Source organism: Biomphalaria glabrata, chromosome 5 (genome assembly GCF_947242115.1).
Source record: "Biomphalaria glabrata chromosome 5, xgBioGlab47.1, whole genome shotgun sequence".
Lineage (NCBI taxonomy): Eukaryota > Metazoa > Mollusca > Gastropoda > Planorbidae > Biomphalaria > Biomphalaria glabrata.
This window is the reverse complement of record NC_074715.1, coordinates 28,320,413-28,332,239: the sequence shown is the minus strand read 5'-3', so window position 1 is coordinate 28,332,239 and position 11,827 is coordinate 28,320,413. Positions and strand designations below refer to the sequence as shown.

Here is an 11,827-nt window from a genome sequence, read left to right as displayed (position 1 = left end):
ATGACAATGACTAAACTGTTAGATACGAAATAGCACTGAAATTTTAATAACCCTCTTAAGGTTATTCTTGCCACTAAATGGGGAAGGGGGGAAAAAGGAGGGTGGGAAAGGTTTTGATTCATAAAAGGGAGACAGAATGAATTACGCATACCAAGAGTTGCAATGACGTGGAGGCCTATATGAGGAAAGCGCAAACAAAGTCTCCCCGTATAAAGTGGCGCCACACTTTCATGGAGGACCTCAGAGCAGTGGACATCAGGTTGGAAGAGGCTTCAGACATTGTCAGTGCAATGGAGACAGTTTGCCGCCCAATGCGCCGAACAGCGCGGGAAAATCTAGATTTCTTTGATGAAACAGAACACCGGAGAGGGCATTTTAAAAACAAAATCATCCTTACATTACCACGTGTATCATAGACACAGTCATGGTTGGTGTGTGCCTTACATTACCAGGTGTATCATAGACACAGTCATGGTTGGTGTGTGCCTTACATTACCAGGTGTATCATAGACACAGTCATGGTTGGTGTGTGCCTTACATTACCAGGTGTATCATAGACACAGTCATGGTTGGTGTGTGCCTTACATTACCAGGTGTATCATAGACACAGTCATGGTTGGTGTGTGCCTTACATTACCACGTGTATCATAGACACAGTCATGGTTGGTGTGTGCCTTACATTACCAGGTGTATCATAGACACAGTCATGGTTGGTGTGTGCCTTACATTACCAGGTGTATCATAGACACAGTCATGGTTGGTGTGTGCCTTACATTACCACGTGTATCATAGACACACAGTCATGGTTGGTGTGTGCCTTACATTACCAGGTGTATCATAGACACACAGTCATGGTTGGTGTGTGCCTTACATTACCAGGTGTATCATAGACACACAGTCATGGTTGGTGTGTGCCTTACATTACCAGGTGTATCATAGACACACAGTCATGGTTGGTGTGTGCCTTACATTACCAGGTGTATCATAGACACACAGTCATGGTTGGTGTGGCCTTACATTACCACGTGTATCATAGACACACAGTCATGGTTGGTGTGTGCCTTACATAACCAGGTGTATCATAGACACACAGTCATGGTTGGTGTGCCTTACACCCGCTGCACCAATAAAACAAAGGGGATCTCGAAAATGACCCAATCATTGGCTTGAATTCTGTGATGAAAGTGAATGTTAAGAGCACATGCGAATTTAGAATTACCTCCAAAAAGACACGCCTTTGTTTTTTTCATGAGTAATTCTCTGCCCTGGGCTGCTATCAGCACTTCTATTTGTTGATGGTCATTGAAACAAAAAGATAGTCACTGTTTTATCAGAACCCGACTGTTACATTTTGTGTTATCTTGGACCCAAGGTGGCCGGCTTTCAGAAAACACTGAAGGCAAACAACACAGGAAGTATCGCCATTTTGAAGTCTAACTATTAAACAAAAGCTGTTTATTATTGATAAAAAATTACATTAGAATCTAGAAATCACATAATAGTACATCAGTACACAAGTTTTGTTTATATAGAGTGATATATAGGCCTACCTTTCTTTCATCCATACATTGATCTTTGCATCTATGATAGTTATAGTGAATGAATTCAAATGGAATACGGAACCTCTTGATAAAATGTGATAAGCTCAAAGTGTTTTTGTAGTTTTAAGATTTTCTTTTTACCTGATGAACACCTAGACTTTGGTTGGGACACAACATGGAGAGCTGTCTTTGTATTTCCCTAGTTGTTATTTGTATGATGATAACATTACCAGGTGAGTTACACAGCTCTCACACAACACGGAGAGCTGTCGTTGTATGTCCCTAGTTGTTATTTGTATGATGATAACATTACCAGGTGAGTTAAAAAGCTCTCAAACAACACCGAGAGCTGTCGCTGTATTTCCCTAGTTGTTATTTGTATGATGATAACATTACCAGGTGAGTTACACAGCTCTCACACAACATGGAGAGCTGTCTTTGTATGTCCCTAGTTGTTATTTGTATGATGATAACATTACCAGGTGAGTTAAAAAGCTCTCACACAACACGGAGAGCTGTCGCTGTATTTCCCTAGTTGTTATTTGTATGATGATAACATTACCAGGTGAGTTAAACAGCTCTCAAACAACACCGAGAGCTGTCGCTGTATTTCCCTAGTTGTTATTTGTATGATGATAACATTACCAGGTGAGTTACACAGCTCTCATTACTTAAAGTAAGATATTTGTTTAATTTTGTAACGTCTGCCTTAAGGATGCTGCATGTCGTCGTCGAGTAAAAAGTGTTCATAAAAACCAATCTCTAGCATTAGTCTAGCCGGCCATGTAACTCCACAAAAACATGATCTAAATTTCCTCCCTTGCTGGAGACGCTGAAAAGACTGAATGCTAAGAGTTTAAATCAAGTCAGTTTACTTACAAATGTAGGATCCAACACAAAATTGACTTGCTATAAGAATTTGCTAGTAGGCCTACATTTATTCTGCATCAAGCAACTGTGAGCATACAATGCCAGCCTGCTTTAGTGTTTAATGAAGACCACGTGATCGATGAATTTTTAAAAATAAAAATTTAGAATAACATCATGATTGAAAAAAAAACGCACTAAAAGGTCTTGCAGAGAATAAAGAAGTCTACTTAGAATTAGGAGGAAATGTCTTGATAAATCATATCTACTTAATTTTATTTTATCATGTGTATGTATGTGTCTAAAATTCGATTTCTAAGTCTTTAAGCAACAATAATCTGATTTAGTAGGTTAATATAGTCATTAGACTACCATTACTCTGGTATTTGTGGTTAATTTTGCCCGATATTACCCTGAAAACATAAATCTAGCACATTTTTAGAAAAAAAATCATTTCTATAACTCTTTTTAATAATCAAATTAAAGATATATCAATATCGTTGATCAGGAAACAGGAAAAGGAACAAGATGGCTGTATATAGTCGTTGAATGAACTCTTTATGTTGTGTCTGTTCTATTTATGTGTATGTGTCTGTTGTGTTGTCTTCATATGAGAAAAGAGACCTTGTAATCACAACAAAGCAGTCTTAATTAGTCTATTGGCTTTTTTCCCCCATTCTAGCTGTCAGAGCTGCATGTTTGTTTCCTAGCTACTATGATGGCAGCTGGTACCACAGAGAGTCCGGCTCGGACACAAACCTGATCATCAGTTCTAGCAGAGGGACGTGGGATACTAATCGGGAGTGTTACCAACTCTACATGCATCCCAAAACTATCGCAGGGGGGGAGGGACAAAACGCTACATTGTTGCTAAAAAGGTAAGTTATACTTTCATTGATAGTAAAGGGCTATAACTGACACAATTAAATTCACTGATGGTTTAAACTATTATTGAGAACTTCAACATCTTTATTTTATTTCAATTCCAATGACAATAACACACAAGGTAAATAAGTAGTATTTTTTAATCATAAAAGTATGTTGACTGTAATGACGCCATTGATTTTCTAAGCGATAAAAGGAGAGTAACTGAGAAAATACAGAATTCTTATATTGTATATTTTAAAAAGTTTATATCTACTCAATCTGTCTTTCTGTCTGGTACACATTTTGTACACGTTATTTCCACCACTTCCCATTCTTGGATTAGGTTGAAACTGTGTACAATTACTCACTGTTTGTAACTAAATATGAACAATTTTAAATAGAATAAAACTAACAAATTAATTAATAAAATTAGTGGTGATTGATTTTAATATTGAAAGGGAGAAATAAATTTTACAGTATTGATAAAACTGTAAATATACAGCTCTTTCCCTTGTATAAAATGAATATATGCATGAATATAAAAATAGTGTAGGCCTATAACGTTGCATTTTATAATTAGATAATATTTTTTACTAATTAGTACACCGCAATAAACGTGTAAAAGCTACAACCATTTTGAAAGATATGTCTGCCAGATTTGATGCTCAACATTGTCTTGCACAATACTCGTTCGTGTTAATCCTTTATTGTTTGTTCCCTTATTGTTTCTGTTACATTTCTTGAAGAATTGATGTGACATCTTTTCTCCAGAATCAACGCCAACTGCTACATTTGTATGGACGTCATCTATAGATCTATTTATATCATGCAGTATAGAAGAAGTAAGTAACAGAGATTTGTTGTCGCTTATTTGGACTGCCAGATCAAAGGAGATGTATACATAGATGAAAGAGATAATAATAAATGGCTCTAAATCAACACCAATAGGCCTAACAGTAAACTCAGGTGTACCACAAGGAACAGTCTTAGGTCCACTACTATTTTTAATTTACATAAATGATTTACCAAATTGCATTGTTCAGGAACAAAAGTAAGATTATTTGCAGACGATTGCATAATATATAGAACAATAAAAAAAACACAAGATACAGAAATTTTACAAAGAGAATTAGATGAATTACAGAAATAGGTATCAAATTGGAGCATGTCTTTCCATCCAGAAAAATGTCAGTTATTAAGAGTAACAAAAAAACTAAAACAAATTAATTCCACTTATCTTATTCATGGCAAACCAGTAACACAGACTAAAAACGCAAAATACCTAGGTGTTATAATAAATGAAAAACTGTCATGGAATCTACATATTGATGAAACTATAAAAAAAATCAAACAAAGCATTAGGGTGTATTAAATTTCTATTAATCAAATAAGAACATAAAACTAAAATGTTATTTCACCTTGGTTAAGTCAATAATTGATGCATCCTCTGTTTGGGTTCTCTTAACTCAAGAAAACATTAAGAAACTGGAACAGACACAAAATAGAGCAGTGAGATTCATAACAAACGAATATTCATATTTGACTAGAGTAACGCCTTTAGTAAAATCACTAAATTTAGAAAGCCTTCAGGATAGAAGACTTAAAAGTAAAGTAGCAATTATACATAAAACACAGAACCATAATCTTCAAATACAAAAACAAAATTTAATAAAATACTCAGAAAGACACAAAGATGAAGGCACATTCCTCGTTCCATATGCTAGGACAAATTTGTACAAATGCTCCTTCTTCCCTAGCGTTATTAGAGAATGGAATGGGTTGCCTGAGCTAGCCAAGAAAAACAGTGACTTGGCAGAATTTAGGTCATTGGTTAATATGCATGACTGAATGCATGACGTAACGTCTGTATCATATAAGAAGAAGAAGAAGAAGAAAAGAGAGATATCTAACCTATTTTTTAAAGTTTTATTTTCTAAGCAAACTTTTATCAAGTAGACATATTTTTTCAGGTGAATGCATCACAAGACCTGATATCAATTTATGTCCAGGGATGACCAGACTCCCTGAACACAACGAGGTCGTCACCATGTTTAGTACGTAAGCCTAGTTTAGACCTAAATTAAAACAAAAATTTGTAGGAATGACTGGTTGCTATTGAATTAGTCAGAAGTACTGCACAAACACTGTAGACCTACTGGGGGAAAAGTACCATTGAAGAAATGAACAAACAAGGGCAAGATGAGGTGGAGACAATGTAGTATTCTAGCTCTTCAATGTTTCAAAGTATACCACACAATTAGTAGATCGTATTCTCCCAATGAGTGATCGTCCTAAACGCTAATATTTTGTTACAACATAATTTGAATACTTTCGTTTATTATCTGTAAGTATTATTGAAGATAAAGGGGATAGTCTAAATATGTCATTGTAAGAATAATTCTACGTATTGATGGTTACAACCTAAATATAGTCATTGTAATTAATCAGCATTATTAATTTCTTATGAGATAATGAGAATATTAGTCTTTCATTTAGCCTTTAGTATTATTCCCCATTTTTCAGAACAAGTTAGCCCTTCTATGGACTGCATTGCTAGCTTTGAAGGACTTTATCAATTTACCTATGAAATTAACGAAAAAGGTAAAATACTAATAAATAATTATAATTGTAATGTAATATCATATTTTAATATATATATTTGCTAGTCATATAGGCCTACTTTTGTTAAATATCTAACCGACTTAGCCATGACTAACATATTTTGTCACTTCTGAAGTATTGACACACAGAAATCTGTTGTCTACTAAAAGTCTATAGGCCTATAGAGCTCTCTTTTAGTTGAATACAATTTTTTAAAATGATCGCTTAATTTAAAACAAAATATATAATGCATATTTCTCGGGATTTGTCAGAGTTACCCAGATATCTGTTACTGTCAATTCTTCTTTTTGTAAATATATGATCAAGACATCAAATTGGACTTCTTGTTGTTACCGATCGTTGACTTATAGCAACGAACTGCTGATAGACAACTAAACCGGTGTAGGCGTAATATATATTAACAAATAAATTTGAAATGTTTTGAATAACATCCTTGTAAATAATACTAAAAAGAACTTTATTTATAATATAGACAAAATAAGCTTGTCATAAAATGAAATAAATGTAGTAGACTTTAGTAATAATATTTTTAACAAAATCTAACTCACTACAATAACACAACCTTTCAGTTTCACGTTCTTGAGTCGTCTGTCCTAAGACCAAATGACGACAATGCCACTTATGTTGCATCATTCACAAGTTCACAACCAATTGCTAACCTCATCCCACCCTCACTATAGAAACACACTCACACACACACACACTACATATCACTTCTTCAGAGCGTTTCAGTTGAGCGCCCAAGATTACTGCAGTTCTATAAGAATGTACGGTAAGCGAGATTTGAGAACTACTAGGCATCAATGAAAGTATGTGGGAGGAAATGGCACAGCATGGAGAAAACCTGTGATGATACGAACCTTGACAACAAGAAAGAAGTGCCATATTAGATAACCCTAAAACAGGTGCATCCATATAGACGAACTGTGGCAAACTTTACAACTGTATAAGCGCGACAAAAGCTACCAAAAGTATGTTCTTGTAATATTATAATCAATGTAATGAACATGAACAGGTGGAGGTATATGCAATAATTCTGAAAGTATATTGGAAGCCTGTCAGACTCCTGGCTCACCGAACTATGACAATAAAGACTTCACTATGAAATATAGAGATTGTCCTGATATACAGTCCAGCTTCAGACAAACTATCCGGTAGGTCTATACAATTTTAGATATTACTATATAGGGCCTTCATTAGGCTGCATGGAAGAAGTTGAACATTAAATCAAAGTCTATATGTGACACAACAGGAAATAAAATCTAATACTAGAATAAAACAAGAAAAATTAAAAAAAAATACTTTTTAAAAAATGCTTTTATTAAGCGTAGTTGTATTGCATCAATTAGTTTGGATCAGTCATATAATTAAATTTGTAATAGATCTAGATTAACAATAATAAATCTGTGCGATTACAAATATATGTTTTTACCACTTGTTCTTATGTAGCGCAATTTCATGCTTTTAGCTTTCTCAATATGCTATGATCCTATCACTTGTCTGGACCAGTTGGGAAAGGGATGAGGAGAGAAAGAATGTTACAGTGATCACTTTTTTAATGCATTTATATATTTTTGTAAAAAGTTGAATGACCTAAATTCGAATTCGAGCCCATACACTAACCATTGTGCCAGGGAAGTGCTTATGAAAATAGAAGGTTTTATAGGTATCTATTGTTATTTTAAAACTATTATCTCTACAAAGTATAAAGGGTACTAATGCAACTCATACCACCACATCAGTCAAGTACAATGTCTTTCCCTTGTTCAAGATACCAAACAAAATATAATTTTTTTAAAATTATTGATTCTTGTTTGTCAGGTAAAAGAAATTGTTGTGCAAAATTTTAGCTTGATCCGAGATTGGGTGTGGGAGAAATAACGTGCACAAACTCTTTACAGACAGAGTGAGTTGATATAAGCTTTGTAAATAGATGTATTATCCTAGGATAATATGACTTTCACAGTACCTAAGTATAAAGTACACCTACTTATGTTTTTTTTCTTTAAGTTACAAATGTATGGGTACTTGGGTGGCCACTATGAACAACAGCACCTACACTTTTGTTGGACTGGTCCACGATGAAACAGGTGTAGTGCAAGACAAATACAAGTGTCTGATGACACTCAGGTGAGACTCGTATATCCCAAAAGCTAACTCTTTTATAAAACTGTTGTTCATTCATTATTTATAAAGCTTACTTTTCAATGTATACATTCTAAATCTAAATGGCGCATATCTAGCTCTTGGCTTTCCACGAATAGGCCTATAAGATAAATAATTGAGATATACTTGAAGAAAAACAACAACACATTTCTTTGAGTACCGTTAAAAGGTAATCTAACTATGGGGTTTCCATAGGCTTTCGGCAAATAATTTAATTAGAAGAAAGTAAATGTTCTCATCGGTGAAATAGCCTTACTTTACTCGGTGGCTGAGTGGTTAAGCGCTTGGTTTCCGAGCCTGGGGTCCTGGGTTCGAATCTCGATTAAGACTGGGATTTTGAATTTCGGGATTTTTAGGGCGCCCCTGAGTCGGGTATCTGACTTTAGTTGGGGAAAGTAAAGGCGGTTGGGCTTATGCTGGCCACATAACACCCTGCTCGTTAACCGTTGGCCAGAGATCGCAAGGTTTGAAAGGAGAACATTTAACATTTATCAAATGAACTTTTTTTTTTTCAAACGTTAATGCCTAGTGCTTTCTATTGCTGCCCGACTAGTTATGGGAGATTTCAATAATCTTTCGTTAGCTTAACACTTGCCAACATATAGATACTCAATATACTAATTGTCCCACAAGACAAGATAAAACCTTGGACATGAGGTATAGCAACATAAAAATGGCATACACATCTCGATAGTTATTTCCCCTCGGAGAGTCGGACCACACAATGATCCATCTTACACCATGTACAAACCGGTTTTAAAAACAAAACCCGAAGTACAGTCATGGTCTGACGACGTTTTTTTACAGCTACAAAGTTGTCTGGAGCAAACAGATTGGGACATGTTTGTAAACAACTGCCCAGACAGATGAACTTACCACAACTGTTAATTCGTACGTCTAGTTCTGTGAAAACATGATTGTACCATTCAGTAATAAAAGACTCTGGATGACCAACATTAAAATTAACATTCTGTCGTCATCGAGATGTACATAGAAGTCTATTTATAAAGCGCTGGTTATGAGTGTGTATGTGTTTTTCGCGTGTGAATGTCGTTCGTATGTGCATCTATATTGTGCATCTATATTGTTATTGTACAGTACTTACACTGAGGTTGTCAATTGTAGTCAAGCCGAATTTCCAATTTGATTGGATCAATAAAAGTTATCTTACCTCTTATCTTTTAGTGATATCAAAATGACTTTTTTTTTTTCAGGGATCAGCATTCTGAAGACAATACTATAAGATGGGGACTTAGCAGATTTGGGGACTGTCGAAATTTGAAAAGTCTGGAGCAATCCCCTATAAGGATAGTGTTGCGGCGAGTTGCCCCAAAGACGAGCTTCATGACCCCGAAATGTACATTGCCAAGAAACATTACCGGAAACTGGTTCACGCAAGGAATTCAGTTCGCGTCCGACGTCTGGATCAACGACACTCACATACATTATAAAACAATGATCAGCCAGTTCGAGTACGAGGAAACATGGTTCTCTTGCCAGGCCAATCTGGGCACCAGATATTTGATGGCTAAGGTGGTGGTGGGGAGGTGCGAGATTAGCTTTGTCTGCTTCGACCTCGTTCCTCGCCACGACGGCATTGTTCGTTATAGAGTCGGTCGTTCTACGAAACTACCCTTCTTGTTGGATGAGCGGGCTCGGGACAAAGAGTTTCTGTCTGATTCTTTCAGGGAGACTTGTAGTTGGCAGTGGCTCACGTTCTCAAGAGAAAATGTGAATTGGAAGTACGAGGTTCTTGTTCAAAATCCACCTTCTCCGGTGATTTGTCCTATTGGTGGAAGATACTCATTCAGACAATTCTCTAATGATTTCTTTCAACTTTACGATACAAGAATACGTGGCATGACGCTAAGCCCTAGGAATCAGATAAATTGTCTTCTGAATGTCTCAGAGTTCAAATCTTGCGATGGCGATTTAAGCAAATTGGAGATAGATGCTTCCTACTGCGAGACTGTGGACTACAGAGGACGCCCTATAGGAGAATACGATGAGCCTGACCATATCCTAACTTGTGCTGGGTACTGGCTAGAGGACATGAAGTCTTACCTTATCACGTACGACGAAGAAGACGCCATTTCTAAATTTAGGTGCTGGGTGTACGAGCGCATCAGTTGGACGGACATTGCAATGTCAAGGTCAGAAACAGCCAGGTGCCCGAAGAATCAAAATTCCAGGAGTTACGAGATCGATGGCGCTAGGCTTTACTTACAGCTTACAGAGACAGAGAGACTTTTTGATGACTGCCCGCCAAGGTTTGATTCTGGAATAGTAACCAATGCCAAACCCAGAAGTTTGTATGTTTTAAACAGCGGCTCTGACTACTTAAATGCGCGAGGTCTCTGGTTCATAGCCTTGCTTGCAGTACTGTGTTTATATGACATAATCTTCACAAAGCAACACTTTTTGAACAATGAAATCTAATAAAAGATCTGCTAATTAAGAAACAAATCTATAGCTCGCCTTGACCAGTGATGATTCTTGAGGCATCCAGTAGGCAGTCTTACAGTGTATACAAAACGGTAGACATAACGGCATGACAGTAAAAAGTGTTGCTCAAAGTTTCTAGTTTTAAGCAAAATGCTTCGAAATTTAGTATTCACATTTTATCTCCAAGAAACCATTGCTGCTTGTAGCAGCCATCTTTTGTATTGGAAAAACAATAAAGTATTAAGGTCTATCATTGGCATTTTGAGCTACAGGCTTGTAACAAAGAATAAGTGACTTGTAGGAAGGTTGTAAGTGAAGACGTCGCCAAACTCGACGTTATAGATTTGTATTAAGATTTGCAAGGTTCCCCCTTTTAATAGTTCATCAAGACAATATCATTAAGGAATAAACACCTTTAATAAAGTGCTAAGGATTTTTTAAACCAAGCAGTTTAACGCTATAGGCGCCATTGAGCCTAGAGATTGATTTCTGTTTGTTTGTTTGGTAGCCATGTAGCCAAAACAAACAATCGTGTAGTTATACATTCAATAATTAACATCCATTCACAGGTTTCTTGTAAACATACACTTTTGTAGAGGCGCAAAAGTCCCCATTAATTTTATTAAATGTTGATCTCGTGTCCATCTATTACGATTAGACTTAAAAAACTGAACTTCAGCATATTCTGTTGAGTGTCAAAACTAGGCGCGACTACTTAAAAGTATTTTGCAAGCTAACCTTTTTTTAAATAAGCATTTTTGTATATAAATAAACCATTTTTAAAACACAATATATATATATATATATATATATATATATACACTATTTGTATATGAGCGTATATTGCATATAATGAAACTAATGTAATACGTTATCTGTATCTATGTGCATCAAGTACTTATAAGTAACCGTAAATGTAAAAATTTGTTTTACGAAAGATAAGCACCGGTATTCACATAATTAGAAGTTTTCTTAAAATAAAATTTAATTGTCAGTTGGTGTTATTTATAAGTTAAAATCTCATATATCCACTAAAACACATTGTGCCGATTAAATCTATTTACACGTATTGTAGTCGCGGGCAACAAGTAGTAGCCTAACTTCTAGCATTCAGCACCACAGGCATAGTCGTCTTTTTTGTTCAAAGCTGTTTGAATTCGGTGAGCAGCATCAAGAAAGAAAGAAGAGTAAGACAGAAAGAAAGGGTGGAGGGAGAGTGAAATAGATAGAAAGGGTGGAGGGAGAGTGAAATAGAAAGGATAGAATCCTAATGAATAGAGAGAAGACACAACCATAGATCAAGTACTAAGACACAGACA

The 11,827-nt window shown here is 35.8% G+C and overlaps 1 protein-coding gene across 4 annotated transcripts; it reads left to right on the top strand.

The window, feature by feature from the left end:
* The first annotated feature begins 1,348 nt into the window (after positions 1–1,348).
* LOC106065122 (uncharacterized) lies at positions 1,349–10,758 on the top strand. Of its 4 annotated transcripts, none has more exons than XM_056028416.1 (8): positions 1,349–1,774; positions 3,091–3,286; positions 4,047–4,117; positions 5,246–5,329; positions 5,799–5,876; positions 6,913–7,051; positions 7,908–8,027; positions 9,278–10,758. In XM_056028416.1, the coding sequence occupies exons 1-8, from the start codon at positions 1,717–1,719 to the stop codon at positions 10,500–10,502; spliced, it is 1,971 nt and encodes a 656-aa protein (XP_055884391.1). In that variant the 5' UTR covers positions 1,349–1,716; the 3' UTR covers positions 10,503–10,758. The 4 variants fall into 4 exon arrangements, with proteins under 4 accessions (XP_055884391.1, XP_055884392.1, XP_013079351.2 ...); XM_056028417.1 differs by lacking the exon at positions 1,349–1,774 and adding an exon at positions 1,882–2,023; XM_013223897.2 differs by lacking the exon at positions 1,349–1,774 and adding an exon at positions 2,053–2,106.
* Positions 10,759–11,827: the final 1,069 nt, after the last annotated feature.

What these genes read in the sequence shown, in the direction of transcription:
- LOC106065122 (XM_056028416.1), top strand. Translation starts at nt 1,717, where the DNA reads ATGGAGAGCTGTCTTTGTATTTCCCTAGTTGTTATTTGTATGATGATA. An exon ending in GCTACATTGTTGCTAAAAAG is followed by an intron (nt 3,287 to 4,046) that starts GTAAGTTATACT and finishes TCTTTTCTCCAG; the next exon opens with AATCAACGCCAACTGCTACA. An exon ending in AAGTGTCTGATGACACTCAG is followed by an intron (nt 8,028 to 9,277) that starts GTGAGACTCGTA and finishes TTTTTTTTTCAG; the next exon opens with GGATCAGCATTCTGAAGACA.